This window comes from Chelonia mydas, chromosome 9, assembly GCF_015237465.2.
Source record: "Chelonia mydas isolate rCheMyd1 chromosome 9, rCheMyd1.pri.v2, whole genome shotgun sequence".
Classification (NCBI taxonomy): domain Eukaryota; kingdom Metazoa; phylum Chordata; order Testudines; family Cheloniidae; genus Chelonia; species Chelonia mydas.
Genome location: NC_057855.1, coordinates 63,077,452 through 63,098,394, shown reverse-complemented (window position 1 = coordinate 63,098,394; position 20,943 = coordinate 63,077,452). Strand labels below are relative to the sequence as shown.

Here is a 20,943-nt window from a genome sequence, read left to right as displayed (position 1 = left end):
GGTTAATGTAAATTGTTGGCCAATCAATAAGCAGCCTTCGCTGCTGCCCCTGTGATATTTCCATCAGGTTTTGTGGCCCAGGGAACATGGCAGTAACATAAGAATGGCCATACGGGTCAGACCAAAGGTCCACCCAGCCCAGTATTCTGTCTACCGACAGTGACCAATGCCAGGTGCCCCAGAGGGAGTGAACCTAACAGATAATAATCAAGTGATCTCTCGTCTGCCATCCATCTCCACCCTCTGACAAACAGAGGCTAGGGACACTGTTCCTTACCCATCCTGGCTACTAGCCATTAATGGACTTAACCTCCATGAATTTATTCAGTTCTCTTTTAAACCCTGTTTTATACCTAGCCTTCACAGCTTCCTCAGGTAAGGTGTTTCACAGGTTGACTGTGCGCTGAGTGAAGAAGAACTTCCTTTTATTTGTTTTAAACCTGCTGCCCATTAATTTCATTTGGTGGCCCGTAGTTCTTATATTATGGGAACAAGTAAATAACTTTTCCTTATTCACTTTCTCCACACCATTCATGATTTTATATACCTCTATCATATCCCCCCATAGTCTCCTCTTTTCCAAGCTGAAAAGTCCTAGCCTCTTTAATCTCTCTTCATATGGGACCTGTTCCAAACCCCTAATCATTTTAGTTGCCCTTTTCTGAACCTTTCCTAATGCCAGTATATCTTTTTTTGAGATGAGGGACCACATCTGTACGCAGTATTCAAGATGTAGGCGTACCATGGATTTATATAAGGGCAATAAGATATTCTCCGTCTTATTCTCCCTTTTGTTAATGATTCCTAACATACCATTTACTTTTTTGACTGCCCACTGCACACTTTGTGGACGTCTTCAGAGAACTGTCCACGATGAATCCAAGATCTTTCTCCTGATTAGTTATAGCTAAATTAGCCCCCATCATATTGTATGTGTAATTGGGGTTATTTTTTCCAATGTGCATTACTTTACATTTATCCACATTAAATTTCATTTACTATTTTGTCGCCCAATCACTTAGTTTTGTGAGGTCTTTTTGAAGTTCTTCACAGTCTGCTTTGGTCTTAACTATCTTGAGCAGTTTAGTATCATCTGGAAACTTTGCCACCTCACTGTTTACCCCTTTCTCTAGATCATTTATGAATAAGTTGAATAGGATTGGTCCTAGGACTGACCCTTGGGAACACCACTAGTTACCCCTCTCCATTCTGGAAATTTACCATTTATTCCTACTCTTTGTTCCCTGTCTTTTAACCAGTTCTCAATTCATGAAAGGATCTTCCCTCTTATCCCATGACAACTTAATTTATGTAAGAGCCTTTGGTGAGGGACCTTGTCAAAGGCTTTCTGGAAATCTAAGTACACTGTGTCCATTGGATCCCCCTTGTCCACATGTTTGTTGACCCCCTCAAAGAACTCTAATACATTAGTAAGACATGATCTCCCTTTACAGAAACCATGCTGACTTTTGGACAACAATTTATGTTCTTCTATGTGTCTGACAATTTTATTCTTTACTATTGTTTCAACTAATTTGCCCGGTACTGACGTTAGACTTACCGGTCTGTAATTGCCAGGATCACCTCTTGAGCCCTTCTTAAATATTGGCTTTACGTTAGCTATCTTCCAGTCATTGGGTACAGTAGCTGATTTAAAGGACAGGTTACAAACCATAGCTAATAGTTCCGCAATTTCACATTTGAGTTCTTTCAGAACTCTTGGGTGAATGCCATCTGGTCCCGGTGACTTGTTACTGTTAAGTTTCTCAATTAATTCCAAAACCTCCTCTAGTGACACTTCAATCTGTGACAATTCCTCAGATTTGTCACCTACAAAAGATGGCTCAGGTTTGGGAATCTCCCTAACATCCTCAGCCGTGAAGACTGAAGCAAAGAATTCATTTAGTTTCTCTGCAATGACTTTATCGTCTTTAAGTGCTCCAGGGGCCCCACTGGTTGTTTAACAGGCTTCCTGCTTCTGATGTACTTAAAAAACATTTTATTACCTTTTGAGTTTTTTGGCTAGCTGTTCTTCAAACTCCTTTTTGGCTTTTCGTATTACATTTTTACATTTAATTTGGCAGTGTTTATGCTCCTTTCTGTTTACCTCACTAGGATTTGACTTCCACTTTTTAAAAGGTGCCTTTTTATCTCTCACTGCTTCTTTTACATGGTTGTTAAACCATGGTGACTCTTTTTTAGTTCTTTTACTGTGTTTTTTAATTTGGGGTATACATTTCAGTTGAGCCTCTATTATGGTGTCTTTGAAAAGTGTCCATGCAGCTTGCAGGGATTTCACTCTAGTCACTGTACCTTTTAATTTCTGTTTAACTAACCTCCTCATTTGTTGCAAAGTTCCCCTTTCTGAAATTAAATGTCACAGTGTTGGGCTGTTGAGGTGTTCTTCCCGCCACAGGAATGTTAAATTTTGTTATATTATGGTCACTGTTTCCAAGTGGTCCTGTTATAGTTACCTCTTGGACCAGATCCTGTGCTTCACTTGGGACTAGATCGAGAGTTGCCTCTCCACTTGTGGGTTCCTGTACCAGCTGCTCCAAGAAGCAGTCATTTAAACTATCGAGAAATTTTGTCTCTGCATTTTGTCCTGAGGTGACATGTACCCAGTCAATATGGGGGTAATTGAAATCCCCCACTATTATCGAGTTTTTTATTTTGATAGCCTTTCTAATCTCCCTTAGCATTTCATTGTCACTATCACTGTCCTGGGCAGGTGGTCAATAATAGATCTTTACTGTTATATTCTTATTAGAGCATGGAATTACTATCCATAGAGATTCTATGGAACATGTGGATTCATTTAAGATTTTTATTTCATTTGATTCTACATTTTCTTTCACATATAGTGCCATTCTCCCTCCCTCCTGCACAACCTCTTCTGTCCTTCCGATATATTTTGTACCCCGGAATGATTGTGTCCCATTGATTGTCCCCACTCCATGAGGTTTCTGTGATGCCTATTATATTGATATCCTCCTTTAACACAAGCACTCTAGTTCACCCATCTTATTATTTAGACTTCTAGCATTTGTGTTCAAGCACTTTAAAAACTTGTCACTGTTTATTTGTCTGCCCTTTTCTGATGTGTTAGATTCTTTATGTGAATGTTTCTCGTCTGATCTTCCCCATGCTTTGTCCTCTTTCATCTTCTCCTCCTGACTAAACCCTAGAGAATCTCTGCCAGTAGACTCTTCCCTAAGAGAAGTCTCCGTCTGATCTACGTGTACCTCTGCAGCAATTGACTTTCCCCATCTCTTAGTTTAAAAACTGCTCTGCAACCTTTTTAATGTTAAGTGCCAGCAGTCTGGATCCACTTTGGTTTAGGTGGAGCCCATCCTTCCTGTATAGGCTCCCCCTACCCCAAACATTTCCCCAGTTCCTAATGAATCTAAACCCCTCCTCTCTACACCATCGTCTCATCCACGCATTGAGACTCTGAAGCTGTGCCTGCCTACCTGGCCCTGCGCGTGGAACTGGAACCATTTCTGAGAATGCTACCATAGAGGTCCTGAATTTCAGTCTCTTTCCTAGCAGCCTAAATTTGGCCTCCAGGATGTCTCTCCTACCCTTCCCTACGTCCTTGGTACCTACATGTACCACGACCACCGACTCCTCCCCAGAACTACACATAAGTCTATCTAGATGCCTTGAGAGATTGGTAACCTTTGCACCAGCCAGGCAAGTCACCATATGGTTCTCCCAGTCATCACAAACCCAGCTATCCATATTTCTAATGATCAAATCTCCCATTACTAACACCTGCCTTTTCCTAATGACTGCAGTTCCCTCCTTTGGAGGGCCTTTCATCCTCCTTAAAGGCCTCTGGGCCTTTCATCCTCCTTAACAGTGCAAAGGCTGTTTGACCGGAGGTGGGACAAATCTACAGTGTCCCGGAAAGCCTCATCAACATACCTCTCTGCCTCCCTTAGCTCCTCCAGTTCCGCCACCCTGGCCTCCAAAGCCTGTACACGGTCTCTGAGGGCCAGGAGCTCCTTGCACCGAATGCACACATATGCCACCCACCCAAAGGGCAGGTAATCATACATGTTACACTGAGCACAATAAACAGGATAGCCCCCACTTTGCTGCTGGGCTTCTGCCTGCATTCTCTCCTGCAGCTACCTAGGTTAATGATAGGGTTTTTGTTTAAATCAAGAAGTTTTGATTATAGTTTAAAGGTTTTAAAGAATGGCAAGTGTACCTCGCCCCCTTTCCACTCCCCTTCCAAACTCCCTCTTGAAACTCCCTGTTCGCCCAGTCATGGCTAAGAAAGCCTGAGTCTTGGTTAATAACTTTAAAGTTCATGAGAGGAGCAGCCCCTCAGATCAATGCCCCCCCCTCCGCCCCCCGGGAGACAAGCACCCTGCTGGGATTTCCGCCCTGTCCCGTAGCAATGACAGGTTCTTAAATGCTCCCAAGGGATCTCCCGTCTCTGATCCCGATAAATGACCACTGGTTGAAAACAGGAATGTGGTGACTCAAAGTGCACCCTGGGGGAAGGCTGGGTCCTGTGTGGGAGGAGGCAACGTCACCCGCCGCCCTTGCTGGGGTTATTTTATACAGTGCTGCAGCCCAGCCCGTTTTATCTTCTGCAGCGATTTAGTGGGTGGCTCAATATAGAGCTCGTATAAGGAAGGGTGACTTCTGATTATCCCCTGGTCTCTCTCCATTGGCCACTACCTCTTCCTCCAACACATGCTGGCGGGGGGGAGCGCAGCAGCAAGCACGAAAAGTCCTCTGCATACTGGGATGGTCACATGACTTGGCACAGACCCCCTGCAGAGACCAGGGGCAGAAAGCATAGCTCCTGCCCCTGAGCTTGCTAGCAGAGTGGATGGATACCACATGGCTCATGGCCCTCTGGGCTAGGACTTGGCCATTGCAGATTACAGACTTGTGTGGGCTTTAACTTCCTATCTTCCTGGCATCTTTACTTTGATAACCTTTTAATTCTAAGCTGTTTTAAAAAGCCAATCCTTATTCCTCGATGGGGTCCTGGAGCTCCCCAGTAGGGTTAGGAGAGGCTGCTGAGAATCATGACTAGGGGAGAGGAAGCAAGCTGGGGGGAAACGTAAAGGTGGCTAGATCAGAGACAACCTGGATCTGCAGTTTGCTCATCCCAGGAGAAAACTTGTCGCCGTTTTTTTTCCTTCTGCTCTTCAGCCATGAGCACCTTTCACCCTCCACGCTATCACCTTGAGTTGCGAGCGCCTTGCGTCAGGGGCTGTCTCTGACTGTGTGTGTGGACAGCATCTAGCACCATGGGGCTTCATGCCCAAGCGGTTCCTTTGGGGGTTACCTCAAGATAAATATTTCAGAAATACAGGAAAACTGTGGCATGAGGCTGGTTTCTAGTCTGAGTCTCTTATTGTATGCACTAGTCAGTCCACACAAGCAGGCAGGATTCTCGGATGTCTGTTGGCACTAAGGGCTTGTCTACGTGGGGCAAAAAGCCCAGTAGAGCTATGCCACACTAGCTCCCCCCATGGACACCCCGATTCCCCACTGGGCTCCTTTGTGCAGATGAGGTTAATCCACTTTGGAAGTGTGGAAAACAAGTGTCCATAGGGGAACTTAATATGATATAGCTACTGCGGTTTAAATTTGCACTCTAGCTATTTAGCCATGTAGACAGACCCTTAGGAATTCAACTTTGCTTGTCCAGACGCGAGGTGTTTGACCCAGGTTGCTAGGGGAAAGGATTTGCTTTAGCCTGGCTGAGAGGCACAGACGCACTGCACCTTCTCCAGCTGTGGAGTGAGTGCTAAGGTAGCCCTTCCTAGTGTGGATGGGAGGTTCCGGGCATGAGAGTTACTGACACTGGGCTGATGAGAGGGGGAGAAGAGGGGGCAGTTGTACCAGGGCCTCCAGCTCAGGGGAGCCCCCCAAACATCTGTAACTGGACTGAAATGGGAGGGGAGTAGGCCCCAGTGAACACTACGTACCAGGCCCCACATTTCTCTCAGTTGGCCTGTGACCCCTTCCCAATGTGAGGCAGAGGTAACTCTGGCAGGTTAAAAAGTGGAAGGTTCCATCACTTGGCAGGGGTATTGACTAGAGTTTGAGTTGTGATAGAAGCCAGGTTCTCATTGTGGTAGGCACTGCAGAAACGTATGATAGACTGTCCCTACCCCAAAGAGTTTATAATCTATGTGTAAAACTATAGACAACAGGCGAAGGCAGGCAGGGGAGCACCAGGAAGCTAGGAGACGACTTAGGTCAGCTTGCAAAGCAGCAGTCCCAGCACACCAGCCATTGTTGAGTGTTCTGAAGGCATCATACTGAAGGAGAGTTCGAAGGAGGACAGAAGATATTTGTGGGGTGCTTCTCAAATGCATGGCAGAGAACATGAAGCTGCCTCTTGGAAATTTATAATCATGGGTAATCAAGACTGGCATAACCTGCAAAGAAAAGGTGGAGCGGTTGACGTCTTGATATAGAAAGAAATATGATGGGTAGGGTGAGGATAGGCCATGAAGGGGCTTCAAAGTGAAAGCAAGTTTTTGGGTGCAGTGGGGAAGGGGAAGCTAGTGGAGGGATGCAAAGAGAGAGGTGACATGGTGAAAGCCAGGAAAATGCTCTTTGCAGCAGCACTAATGCTGAACTCTGCAACCCCCAGATCCAGGTGTGGCTGCTGGTTTCTACCTAAATCTGTTTATGGTGCCTGTATCGCACTTGGAGATAAGAGCCTGTTAATATTTTATTGCCCATTGCTTGATCTGAGACACCAGTCAGGCAACAAGGCAATCAAAACTAGCTTTTGTGGTGGGGATATATTTATATATGAGTCATCAAAGCAGGGCCACCACTTAGCAGAGAAGGCTGGGCTCTGGCCCTCCTGGTCCCACTCTTTCCAGTGTGGGGGTGGCGGAAGGGCTCTCAGGAATGGAAGTGATCCCTGTCCTTGGAAGGAAGTACAGTGGGAGAACTGCTGCAGGGGCTAAAGCCTGGGGGGAGGGGTCGCTCCTGCCCTGGCCACTAACTGGCGCCCTCAGTGCCTTGTTCTTTCTGTTTCACCGAGTCCATTGCACTCACTGTCCTGCTTGCCTTGGCCTTTCTTCAGAGTGATTCATCCTTGGTGTGTAGGCCAAGAAGGCTCTGAGGGCTGATGATAAACAACTTGCCCATCAAGATACAGGGCATGCTGGCAACAGCCCAGCCCAGACAGGTGCATGGGCATGAAGACAAAACGGGCCTCTGGCCCCTAGAGAGTGGGCCCTGAATTGAGTAGCTGAGCTGAGTTAGCAGAGGGGAGAAGACGGTCTTCTCTTTGGGCAGCATATTAAAAGAACCCGTCAACTGGGCACATTCCACTAGCAAGAAATTCACATTAACATTGAGAAAACAAAGGCAGCTTGGAGAACAGGGAACTTCAGACAGTGCCACGTTTTCAACATTATTGTGCTGAATGAGCTTCTAGCAACCTCTCTGTGCAGCGTTTCCATCCCCAGCACCCCACACTCATTCACGTGCCTGATTATTGACTGGCTTTGGTTCAAACAGGAAATGGTTCTGCTCACAAGTCCGTTCAGCTTGAGACATGCACAGCAGTGATGCAAATCGTGATACCTCGATGGTCTTGAAAAATACTCAGCTGCAGCAATATCCGCAGGCATTCTTTCGGGCTGCAGGGTGTGGGCCCCTGGCTGTCGAATACCACAGTGCATACACCATGTCGCTGAGCTGGACTGTATTGGGAGACCCCCCCCCAATGGCCTGCTTACTTGATTTAGTCTAATTGATCTCTTTCCCTATCGTATATTGCAATCGCGTGTAGTGAAGATTGTGACTGGATTTATATGATCTGCCCAATTTTTTTCCTTTTTCCTGTCCTTAATCCTAGTTTAAAAGTAAACCAGCTCACGTTTCGTCGGTCGTCTGAAGCGAGCAGAGATTGTTGCAAGTTTCCAGGTGTGTTAAAGTTGGACGAAGGCCTGATGATGCATTTTGAAAAGCCTTATGCTAATTTTCTTTTGTTGTTTCATTGCTCAAACACAGCTTGGCTTGGCCACTTCAGAGTTGGTTCCAGAGTGTCTGGGATGTAGCACACAGGACTTGCTGGAGAAGGGGGCGCTTACTCTTGAAGTTCATTACAGGAGCTTGGTGAAAGGATTGATCATGTGTGAGGGACTTTTTGTGCCCTGTTGGCACACCACCTGAGTCTTGGATTCTGGGGCTTCCGTGAAAGCTTTCCCCATGCCTGCCAGAGCCAGGCCCTGTTAGTTACTATTTGTATTACAGCAGTACCAACTGAGCTCAGGGACCCATTGTTCTAGGCACTGTACAAACACCCAGTGAAAGACAGCTCCTGCCCTGGAGAGCTTACAGTCTCCATAGACAAGACAGACAAACGATGAGAGGAGAAATAGAGTCACAGACAAGCAGAGGTCACACAGCAGCTCAGCGGCAGAACCAGGGATGGAATGTAGATCTAGCGCCCTTCCCACTGCTGACTCAACTTAAAAGTGCCACTAGGCCTATGGGCTGTCCACAGTAAGTTACCAGAGTAAATCACAATAGTACCTGGGCACTGTCTACATTAGGGCTCTGCTCCAGTATAGTTACGTTGATGCAAATTTCCCTGCTGCAATCAGGCCCCTAGATCTCTGGTTTCAGAGTCTTGTAAATTGCAACATTGGTTCCGGTTCACTTTACAATTGCTGCTAACTCTGGAGTTCTGCTTGGAGCCTTAAGTGCTCATGGATCAAGCCTGACACTCTGTTTTTGAAATGAAAAAGGAAATTCTAAGGCAGTGATTCGAAGTTCCTATTGGTAATTTAAGAGAACGTTAGATTTACAAAAGCCACACGTTGTGCTAAGAAACTCTACTTTAAGGTTACGCATACTTCTTGTCTATTACGTTATCCTAAACAACCTTAATGTTGCCCCCGTAGCCCTGCAAATTGTGTGCCCAACTCTCAGACATCCTTTCACCCATGCACCTTACATCTGTTATTTTGATTATATCCGCCATATATTCTGTTCTTCCCTCAGCCTGTCCTGTGAATTGGGAGCGCTCTCATCCCTTAATTGTAGCTGCTGGGGTGTTGAATCTTTTAACAAAAGAGCTTTACTTCTGACTGTTTGTTCAGATATTTGGGTTAATTAGGAGTGGCTAAAAATAAACCCCAGAATTTTTAATAGTCTGAATAAAGTATCCCCTTTTCTCAATCAGGTCTCCCTGAATATTGATGATATCGTAAACCTGCTGGTTCTCCTGTCAGCTGTAGAATCTTTGAGGAGGGGCAGGACAACACTGGATAGACAAAACCTGAATTTCTAGGGCAGGGGAAAAAATTATTTCAAGTGTTTTTCAAGTCACCATTGTACATCATCTGCAAAGAAGCAAGCATTTACAATTGAATGGCTTAAGTAAATGTAAATAGCGCCTGGTCTAAACTCCAGTTAGGCCGACACAAGGCAGCTTATGTCGACCTAACTATGGAAGTGTCACCACTAAAATTTCACTCTCACCGACATAACTGCCACGCTACGCCGACTTCATAACTCCACCTCCATGAGTGGCATAGAGTCAAGGTTGACGTAGTTAGGTCACTGACACTGTGTTGTTTACGTTGACTGTTAATGGCTTTCGGAAGCTGTCCCACAATGCCCGGTACTGACAGTACGGTTGGTACAAGTGCTCCTGGTGAGCACATGCACTGCTGACACAAGAAGCATAGTGTGGACGTGCAAAAGCGATTTAATTACTGTGGTGGCTGTATGCTGATGTAACTTAGGTCAAGATAATTTTGTAGTGTAGACATGTCCTGAGTGATGAACTCACCATCTTTCCCCAACTCAAATGAAGGTGTCTTTTTCTGTGAGGAACAGTCTTTAGAAAGGACTTGCTGCATAGCAGGGGGTTAGCGTTTGCAGAGTCCTCTGTTCTATTGCCACCTGCTGCAGTGAGTTTTCTTCTCGTCCTGTGTTCTTTCTGCTGAACCGGGACCCAAGTTCCCTCTCCTGCCCCTGTGGCCGGTTACCACCAATACATGGGTTGGACAACAGATTGGTCCCACCAACCTATTTGCTCATCCATCTCGGGGCCTTTTGTGGCTTTTGATCCCTCGTGCCCTTTGTGGAAGAGATTTCAGGCTCATTGTTTTGCTCCAGAGGAAGCTGGGCCCAGAGAGGCGAAGGCCCTTTGCCTTGCTATGAACTGCAGCCTCCCCTAACTAACGTCTCCATTATCACTGGGGACAGGTCCCTGGGGTTGCTGCTGCAACAAACTTAGAGGGGAGAAAGCATGAGTCATGCTATTATCAGGAGTATTAGTGCTTCAGATAAATATAATTTCCCTTGTGCAAGGTTAATGGTGGAGGCGGTGACGTTTGAGCAGTGAACCTCCTGCCCCGCTTGCCCTTGCTAATCTAAATTGCTTTATGTTGGGACGGCATGTAGAGAACTTTTAAAACTGAACCTGATGCCCTCAAGTTCGTTAAAGGAATTTTGGCAAGCGAAGAGGCATTCACTGTGCACCAGATAAGGATTAGCTGGAGGATGTTCATACTGATACTGAGCCCAGCAATGTGTGATTCCTGGTCGCAGTGCACTGGCCGTGCCAGCCATGACTACAGAATTCTGCAGGGCTCTGTGATGTAGTGTTTGGTCAGTGCCACCCCAGACCTCAGCAGGGTTGGGCAACACCGTGGCAAAACCAGCTGCCCTCTAAACGATGGATGGTCCCTGCAGACTCTGCCAGTGCTCCAGTCTGGCTGGACTGTCCCTTATCACCTTCATCCATTGTCGCACATGTTTGTTTCATCGCTGCATCATCAACAACCTATGCTGTTGCCATGGTGTGCTTTCCTCTAGCTTATTGCATCTGTGCAGGGCTTTTTAATTATAAAGCATCTAACAATGTAGCCATGGGCTCATGGCATGTGCAGAGCATATTGAGGCTGCCATGTTTAATTAGTTTATTCCTCATTTTTGATCAATGCCTCTCATAGAACGCGGCAGAGCCAGCATAAGCACGTCAGCAAAATCCTTCATCTCTGACCTCCCAGAGTGGGTGGCAGAGTTCAGCTGAATGTGCCCTGGAAATACACAACTCTGTAAGGCACCCTTGTCTCCTGAGCCCCAAGGCACTGGGATGAGAGTGTCCCGTGGCTCAGCCGGACAGATTGGGAAACTGACCATGGTGGTACAGAGTGCGCCATGTTGTCCTCCAGCAAGTTAGAGGATTTATGAAAACCAGTTTGCTCATCGAGAGGGGTCTTGCGCTGTGATTGCTGACCCAGCCTGCTGCAGCATAGCATCGTGGTCTGAGCACAGGCCTGGAAGCCAGGAATGCCTATATTTAGACTGGCTGTACCACTGCCTTGCTTTTTTGGGGGGCAAGCTACCCCACGCACTGTCAGTTTACCTATCTGTAAAATGGGACCAATAAAACCCACCTTACAGGCATTGGGGAGGATGAACTGGTGTCTGCGAGAGCTACAGAAGTGCCAGAAATTACTAGCAAAGGCGGGGCTTGTAAATATTTGGAGAGATCCTCGTTGGTCTCAGTGTTTTAAAGTGACAGGCAGAGGCTATTGTGTTGCCGCCTGGCCTGGTTTTCCCAGGCTGGGCCGTGACTTTGGCCCTCTCTGATCTTTTTCTTTCTTTAAGTGTCTCAAGGATTAAACATTCCAGCTTCTGGGTCTCTCACTCCCTAGAGAGCTTATTTAATATTCCTTCTATGGGGTAAGTGTATGGCTGGCCCTGCACAGGGAAGTGCTCTGTTTATGTGTGAAACAGGTACAGCCTGGGCAGTGCAAGCTGCCCTCAGCTCAGACCCAAGGGGGCTGCAGAGAGGGGGGTTCTCTCCCCAAGGCCTCTCCCTTCCTGTTCCCAAGTACCAAGGGAGTGAACTGTGATTACAGTGCCTGTGTGATGACACCTGCCTGCTAATATGCCAATGACTGTGTTACTGCTGCCCCAGGTTGGATTTGTCCCCTTGTCCTGAAGGTGAAAGGTGCTATGTCAGTACCAGTCCTCCGAGCCAGATGGTCCCCAACACAACTAGCTTGAAAGATACTCCTTTGCTCACCTATAGCATGTTCCTGTGGAGGGTCTCAAAGCACTTGGCAAATATCAGTGCATTTAGGCATGGCAGTTCCCCCTCTGAGATAGGTGGCTGTTATCCCCATTTTACAGATAGGGAAACTGAGGCATAGAGTGCTGGTGTGACCGGCTAAGGCCCCATGGCCAATCGCTGGTAGCACTGGGTATAGAGCCCAGACTCCACTTCCCTGGCCTGGCTGCTAGCCCAGAGGCTTTCCCATCTGTGGTCTGCAGAGGCCTGCCTGGTCACATGGTGCCGGCTCGCCTTATTCTGGCGGAGAACAGATGGGGTAGTGGACTGAAGAGCAACAGGGGATGTTGGCTCTAATTTTTAAGAACACCAAAGACTGAGCAAGAGAGAGAGAGAGAAACACCCCGGCTCTCTCTGTCTGGGTACACAGCTTCTGCAGGGATGTTATGCCCGTGCATGAGGGGAGACGGCCCATGATTGCTGTGTATTGCCACAGCCCCTAAAGATCCCAGCCAAGATCAGGGCCCCTTGTGCTGCGTTGGGAGGTGGTAAGGACAGTCCTTACCCCCAGACACTGACTCTCTCCATAAGGGAATGGTCCTCACCAAGAGTGAAAGTGGATTGAAACCGGAGTGGGATCTCTTACTGCACCAGCCAAAGAGGAGAGGAGTTGTGCAGGAGTGGTGTTTACCCAAGCCAGAGAGAGGATTGGGAGCTGCACTCCCCTGCTCCATTGTCCCTTGACCCTGGTCCATGCTGTGAAAACACTTGGATTCCCTCACACTGGGAAACACTCTCTGATCACAATGGGGTGGAGGCTGCCACAGGATGCAAACCTGCACCTTCTGCTTCTCCACTCACCTCCTGGACTCATCTTCAGTTGCTAGAAGTGACTGACATATTGGAGGAGCAGACAGAGCGAAGCTGTGAGTGACAGAGCGGTGCAGAGACAGTGCAGCTAGACAGATGGCAGGCACCGGCCCTCAGCATGGAGCGGGAGACCAGAACCTCTGGTGTCCCAGTTCTGGGGAGCACTGGACTGGAGTGTTTGCCCTGGGAAAGAAGGGCTCCCCTGGCTTTAGGTTGTTATTTAGCAAGGGATAATGTGCTATTCTGATGCACAGGATTGCTCGGGGGGATGGAGTCAGTGGCCCATCTGATCTGCCAATGCCAGTCACGTCAGGGTTGCTCCCCAGGCTCCCTACCTGTGCGATCCCTTCTCACTGGGGGAGCTTTCCTGCAGACTCCGAGCAGGGATCATTTCACACATGGGCCTGGAAGGTCTTGTCGTGTATCCTGGCTAGTGTTGCTGTGTGCCTGTGGACACGTGCCCTGTCCCCCTCAGCTCACTGTTGGAGCCAGTGGCCAGAGCAAGAGGCAACGCGCGGTCCGATTTGGGCCATGTGGGGCCCTGGGCTGGTGCAGCAGAAGGCTGCACATGCTTTTTGCTATGAGGATTAGTCTAGGCAGAGAGAGAGGAAGGGTTGAAGCACAGAAGGCGCCAGGGAAGAAGGCTCAGTGTCCGAGGGGAAACCATGCAGTGTTCGGCAACCTCAGCATAGGAAGGGGCATTTAAATGGCCATTGCTAGCACAGGTCCTTCGGGATGCCCAGATCAGCCACCCCTTGGGGCTGGGGTGGGAGCGTTTGTGAAGTGCCTGTGTGTTTCCATTGTAATGTGCAAACTTTCACGCACACAGGACAGCGAGGACATCGCCCCCGCCACCGGGGCTATTCCCCTAAATCCCTAGTCCCTTTCCTGCCCCCCCTCACACACACACCCGCTCAGTGCTGTGTGCAGCTGCCGCCCTCCACTGCTGAAGAACATGCAAAGGAGCTTTCACTGGAAGTCTCAGGGCCCATCAGTCATCCAGCGAGGGTCGCTGAGAGGCAAGGAATGCCCTCTGCCCTCTGCATCACAGCCCCTGTGAGCTGGGGAACGCCAGGCTGCTCTTAGACTAGCTTTGCCTGTGGGGCTCTGAATTAACAGCAGGGAGTGACGCACGGGGCATCACACAGCTGTTTGCGCCACGCACATGCCAGGAGGGTCTCATGTGAGGAGGACCCCACCAAAGTCCTTAATAACAATACTGAGTGCCTGTTGAGAGACCCTTCCAGTCTAGGGTCTCCAGGCATTTACCAAGGCAGGTGTTAGCTCTGTTTTACATAGAGGAATGGAGTCTTGCCCAAGGTCACTGGCAGAGCTGGGCTTAAGCTCAGGCATTCCTGGCTCCCCGGGCACTGCTCCATCCACTGGACCATGCTGTCTCTCTGCTCCCTGCGAATCTCTGGCAGGACTGGAGCTGTGCTCCCAGAGGTAATAGGGTTATGCTAATATATCTACTCTCCACACTGAGCTCCTGTCACCTGTTTACCTCAGGGCCCAGTTCTGTTCCCCGAAGGTCAGTGGGTATTTTCCCACTGAGTTGAGTGGGACCAGAATCGGGCCCTTCCTGAGCAGCAGCCTGTCTTCTTTTAGATCTGTTTGTTTACTCGGACCATCTGCAAGGGGCCGTGGCGTTCTCATGCCTGAGGGTCACGGCTCTTCAAAGCCAAGCACGGAAACAAACACAGGATTGCACGGGGGGTTGGGTTTGGGGCTCCCAGTCCCCTTTGAAATATACCTCCGAGCCTCTGCCCTCTGGCTGGGCATCAAGTGGGCAGCTGTAATGGGCACAAGATGGCCTGGCCCAGCGTGGGTGGGGTTCCCTGGGGGTGAGGGCAGAGCCCCTTCGGCGCAGAAGGAAAGCTAAGTCAGCTTCAGCATGACTGTAACACAGATTTATTGCAATGCCTCGTCATTCTTGACCCACGGGGCCATTCAGCAAATGTGCTGCTCCCGGAGAGCTGCTGCCTCTTCCCCCCACCCCCCTCCCCAAATCACTCCAAAGTACAGTAAGTGCTTCATGGCCAGCCCTAGCAAGCTCACCCCTGACCCACCGCCCTGTCAAACGCTCTTCCACCTGCTGTGTGACTGCACTCTCCCATCTTCACTGTCCTTCACCTGCAGGCGGGCGGCATTGGCAAACATGCCCCTTGTTCTGTGTCCAGTGCACATGAGCACGCAGGCCAGTGACCACTTGCGAGAGCCAGGTGCTGGGGCTGCGTTCCACAAGTCCATCTGTTGCTGTGCCGACTGAGCACTTGCTGCTCTCATGCGGACGGCCATCTGGGATGCTGCTCTTCCTCTTGGCGCAGAGGGGGGTTCCCAATGGAGAGCGCTCCCCTGGGCTTGTGTTTTGCTGCCTGCCACTTGAGGGGGCTACGGCAGAAGGCCAGAACCAGCCTAGTCCATGCGAGCTGCTGAGTGCCTTGTGGGAGCATCGGTCGGTCAGTGGAAATTGGGATTCAAGGACAAGTGCATGAGAGAGACGAGCTCGAGTGATTGGTTCGGCCTCTCCTCTTACCTCCCCCAGTCCAGTCCTTCTGAGTGGTCCCCAAGGCAGGTGAGGGTTTTAGATACCGGCTGCCTTGCTGCTGGGGAGTTGGCCAGGCCTCGGGGCTCCTACACGTACCCAGTCAAGTTGTAGCCATTGAACTCACTCTTAGGTTTTTGAGTATGGCTGATGGATGGCTGGGAGGTCATCAGGGCTTTGGATTGGTAGGCGCTCTGGTAGGTTGTCTCAGACTGCCGGGGCGGGCAGGATGCAGAGAGGATGCAGCCGCCAAGGAGGGTTAGCAAGGCTGAGACAATGCCCAGGTACATCGCTTCCCCCATCTCATACTTGGCGCTGTCTGGGAGGATCGGGTTGTAGAAATCTCGCAGCACCACGTGGGTGCTCCACACCACGGGGATGAAGCACAGCACACCCCCCACGATGAAGATCACACCCCCTGTCACTGCTACCCTGTCTTTGGCAGAGGAGCCCTTAGCGAAGATGGTACACTTCATCCCCATCACGGAAACGATAGAGGCCAGCGAGGAGACGGCACAGGAGGTCACCATCAAAGCCTGAGCTGCCTGGATGTCGGACGGCAGGGCCAGCAGGGAGTTGTAGCTATCGCACTGGGTGACTCCGGTGCTTTGTATGGCACATTCCATCCAAAGGCCCTGGGTGAAGCCCACTGCCGTCACGATGCTGGAGCCAATGTAGGAGTTTTTCTTCCAGCTGGGTAGGAGCGTGGTGATCACTGTGCCCAGCAACCCCAGCCCCGCCAGGATGTAGCCCACAAGCTGTAGCCCGACTGAGATCATCTTCAGTCGCTCTCCTCACCTGGCTGTGGCTGACTGCTCCTGCCTTTCCTTGCTGGCTGCCTGGCTCCTCACCACCAGCCCCTTTCTTGTCTTTCTATTGTCCCAGCTCTTGGAGAGCAGCTCGGTGGTCTGGGCTTATCTCCTCCCCGGTCCTTGTATGCTAGGTCTGTGGGGCTATCTGTGTGGGGGCGGGAGAGAGGGGAGGAGAAACTCCCTGGAAGGAAAAAAAAATCCATAGCAGATTAAATATTGACCAGAGACTCCTGAGAGATGCCAAGTGCCCTTTCACCTCCGCTATCATTCCAAACAACCTTTCGAGAGAAAAAGCCCCCCAAATAATAAACTCGATCAAGGGAGTCTAAATGTGCCTTGGTGGCAGGGGCCTGGCGAAACACCCACGTGCAGGAACATGAGACGAATCAGAGCTTTGCTCCACATCTCCATGTTCCCTTCCAGCCCGGCTGCTGGATCAGCGGCTAGTGGCACGTGCCATTGCATTGCCTGAGCTGGGGCACCCTGCGATTAGACGCTCTCTCTCTCTCTCTCCTGCAGCCTGGCGGGGAATCGCCTATGGCTGCCCACAGATCCTGACCCCTCTGGCCCCCTGTGTTTGAGAACACCACCTCCCCGGAGCCATCTCCACCAGCCATCGCTAATGTCATGCACATAGGGAAGGAGTGCGCTGTAAGTGCCAGGCCAGCGCCCAGCTCCCTGCCAGCCCAGGCCAGTTTGAGCAGTAATGCAAAGGCAGCCTGAGGGGTAGTGCTGTCAGGATGCAAAGCCCTTCAAAACAGAGACCCTGTCCCTGCTCCGAGGTTCCGCTCATCTGGGATGACTCCACCTTTGTCCCTAGGTGCAGCAGGGACTGGGCCAGGGAGGAGGCTGTGTGTTTCCCTCCTGAAGAAGATCCCCTAGGCTCCCTCGCTGACTGCCTGATGGGAACAGCACTAGTGAGAAGGCGCAGCTCCAGTATGCTGTCCCTGGGAGCCCTGCCGTGGCATCTCAGGTGACAGCAGAGACCTGACCCTGAAGAAGCTCACCCTTCGGAGGTGAGGGGACAGCTCAGGTCTCCATGTCCATCTCATCCTGGGCTCTCTCACACTGCTCCCCACCCTAAGCTACAAACCTGTTTCCTCTGGGGCGTGCAACTGCTTGGCCCCTGCCTGGCATTCGCTGGCCAATTCAGCACTTCTTAATGCTGTAGGAGCAGAATTCATTTCTGCTGGGGTTCCTGCCACTCCTGGTGCGTACAGCACAGCAACGCATAGGCCTCTGAGCAATGGGATGGAGGGAGGAAAGGTCTCCTGGCCCCTGTGCTTTCTGCCCTCAGTTAAGTTCTCCTCAGTGCAGGGCTCGTTCTCCTGCATTTTCTCCCATTCCATGTGGTGTTTTCAGGTCCTGCCATCCCAGGTGGCTTCGGCTGAGCACTGGGAGGGACCTTACCCCCTGTCGCACAAGCTTAGAGTCCAGTAGCTAACACAATCCTGTTGGGACGCTTCCAGGGAAATGCCAGAGAGCAGTGGGACGACCCTTGGGAGTGGATCTGATCACCCTGCTTTTCCTGCTTTGGGAAAATCTTTATTTCGAATTCAGCTCCTTTCCCTCTTAAAACATCTTCTGAATAAGCCCATCCCCTTGCAATCAATGGCTCCCCAGTGGGTTTGGGGCTACATTTGGGGATCACTGCAGTTCTGAGCTTAAGCCATAGTGTGCACCAGCGCCTCGTGGCTGAATCCCCCAGAACCTCAGACTGCGGGGGAGGAAAGCAGGCTGTGTTTAGGATCGCTTCCTAATCTTTCCTTGGAGGGGAAGCTGAGACATGTGAGAGAGAGGACTGTGGCCTGAAAGGGAATGACATCATCTGGGAATTAACTGCTGCAGAGACATGCTTTGCTTTTTGTCTTCAGTTTGGTGACCAAGCACGGCCCCAGGCCTCCAGCAGGGGGTGCTATATTGCCTAGTGACACCTGCAGCTCTAACCCAGATTGTCACATTAGTGGGGAGAACTTAAATTTGCTGGTTGTGTTGGCCAGGTGCACTCTTTTCACAGGCTGGCCTTTCTGGGTCCCAGGCAAACCCTGTCTGCTAACAGCCTGGGCCAGACAGACACCTCAGTTAAGTGACTAAGGCCTGGGATGTGAAGTCAGAAGACCTGGTTTCTCTTCCTGCCTCTGCTAGTGAGTTGCTGTTGACCATGTGCAAGTCACTTAGGTCAGATGTGGACAGCTGGAATTAATGGGTGAGTTGAGACGCCTAGGGCCTGATTTCCCCAGGCACTTAATGCCCATGCCTCTCCTGGCCACCAATGGTGTCTCCAGCTGGGCACCTAAAAATGGAGATGCCTGAGTTGGTGGAAATGATATTTTGAAAATGTTGGTCGCCACCTGTCTATGCCTCAATATTCCCATCCCCAACCCAGGGGTCTGCCTGCTCAGGAAAGCGCTTTGTAATCTGCAGAGGAAAAGCACTGCCTAAGTGTAAAGTGTTTATAATAATGTCAGCCTAGGAGAGGTTCTGTAACTGTCCTAGGGGACTTGGGTGAGCCACGGTTGCTGATTTCAGGTGGAGAGAGGGATCCTTTTGTTAGCAGCCCCTCAGTTGGCACAAGGAGGAAACAAACTTGACAGCAGTGCAGGCGCCTGCTGCTTGGCAGTGACAATAGCCCAGGCTGGGATTGTGAACGATCCCTAAGGGCTGCTCTTGTTCTGTACTCACGCTGCTGTTCGGTGCTCTGCTGGGGTATTTCTCCAGCTGCAGCACCTCTCCTTGGCCCTCCATTGTCTCTGGCTTCCGCCAGGCCCCTCCCAGTATGGCATGACAACATGGACACATGTAGACAGCTGCATTATATGTATACTTCTGGAGTTTTGCAGCAAATGAATGTCTTTCCCTGTCCCCGTTTGTTCCAAAAATTCCCACAGGTGCATTCAGAAATGGGGACTGGCACTCCTAAAAGACACAGCCATTGTAGGCCAGCTGCCTCTTTCCCTGGGAAAGTCAGCACCCTGCTTTGACAGTTGGGTTGCCAATTTTGGTTGGATGTATTCCTGGAGGTTTCATCATGTGACATAATCTTTAATTAAAGATTAATTTTGAATTTCTGGAGACTCTGGGATGATCCTGGAGGGCTGGCAACTCTATTTGAAAGCAACAACCCGAGAGAGAATAGAACGAAGCAAAAGAGCCTCTGGCCTGTCCCCTTTCCCTCAGATCTGCCTCGTGATCATATTGTTGCAAGTTTTCCCAACATGTCTTTGTTTCCCTCCCTGCCACCAGCGCCCCCACACTCCAGCCCAGCAATTTGATGGTATCCCAGCTGTCTACCTTCGGTGTTTCTGTTGAGCACATCACACTAGTCTCTTGGCACTGCCCGTGTTAGTCCCAGGGCATTTCACTGGTGCCAACCGTCTGGGTCGTATCACAGCTCTGATGTGACCTCTGCAGATGACTGCAGTGTGGACTCCAAAAGTGGAGCGACGTGTTGTTCAAAGGTCTGGCTTAAGCCCTGCCAAGTGACATAGGCAGAGCTGCATCCCCCGTCCCTGAAATGCAGCCAGGAAGAGAATCATAGAATTGTAGGACTGGAAGGCACCTCAAGAAGGCATTTAGTTTAGTCCCCTGCACTCACGGCAGGACTAAGTATTAAAGAGGAGTGTTGAAAGCCGGTAGCAGCCTGTATGTATGGCTCAGTGACACTCTGCGAGGGCATTGGGACTGGGTCAGGCCAGGCCAGGAAGTGAAGAAAGGAACGAGGGGAAATCTCATCCTGGCACCAGGACCTGCTCTAGGCTCCAGCAAAGCAAGCACGTGCTTGGGGCCGCACAGTTCCAGGGGCGGCGTTCCGGCTACCCTTTTTTTTTTTGTTTGTTTGGGCCGTTGCGCTCTAGGAGCTTGGGGCAGCAAAAAACTTAGAGCCGGCCCTGACCGGCACCCAGAGAAAAATGCACGAAGGCTTTGAAATACTTACTGGAAATACAGCACCCGGAGGGAGCGACGGAGTAGCCGAGTGGGGATTGCACAAGGGGCATGAGTTATCCAAGTGCAGGAGGACCGTGTCTCCTTGGGACAGGGCGAGCAGAGAGGAGGCCGGGGTCCAGGGCCGGGGTCCAGGCCGGGGTCCAGGGTCCATCTGCAAATCTTAGCCTGGGGTCAGAGGCTTATTCCAGATCAGAACTAAATCCTTGAGAAGATGCAAAGCATTGAGGAGCTGTGGTCACCTTTTTGTTTGTCCCCCCCCCCAATTAATTAAAATTGTAAATATTTGGCAAAGGGGTTTGGGGTTTATTGCCCATGTGATTTTGTGGGGGGGGGGTGTGGGGGGAAGGGAGGATAGAGCAGCAAGAAGATGGTTTGGGGCAAACAACTGCAAAGCTGAAAAGGTGCCGATTTGGTGCCAAAGTAGGAAACTGACTCGGCGAGGAGTGACGCAGATGGTGAGAGCTGCCCGTGGTGGTGGAGAGAGGGTTGGACTCTTACTGGTGAATATAGGATTGCCAGTAAACCTACAGAGCTGATTTTAGGTAGCCGCATCCTATAAGCATCCCTTTGAATTGTCTCAGCCAGTGCGTGGGGAAGTGTCTTGGAACTGAAGGTGAATTAGACTCAGGGGAGACAAAATGCAAGAGTTCTTGAGTCCGTGCAAGTGTTGTTCTGCTACTGCTCTTGTACCTCCATCCCCACGTATGCATCATTGTGCCCCCAGTAGATCC

General features: G+C 50.2%; 1 protein-coding gene across 1 annotated transcript; it reads right to left on the bottom strand.

Moving 5' to 3' along the window:
- Positions 1-14,876: 14,876 nt before the first annotated feature.
- On the bottom strand, positions 14,877-16,234 carry CLDN2 (claudin 2). Its single transcript, XM_007063936.3, has one exon. It carries the CDS (start codon positions 16,232-16,234, stop codon positions 15,545-15,547), a length of 690 nt encoding a protein of 229 aa, XP_007063998.1. The 3' UTR covers positions 14,877-15,544.
- Between the last annotated feature and the right edge of the window lie 4,709 nt (positions 16,235-20,943).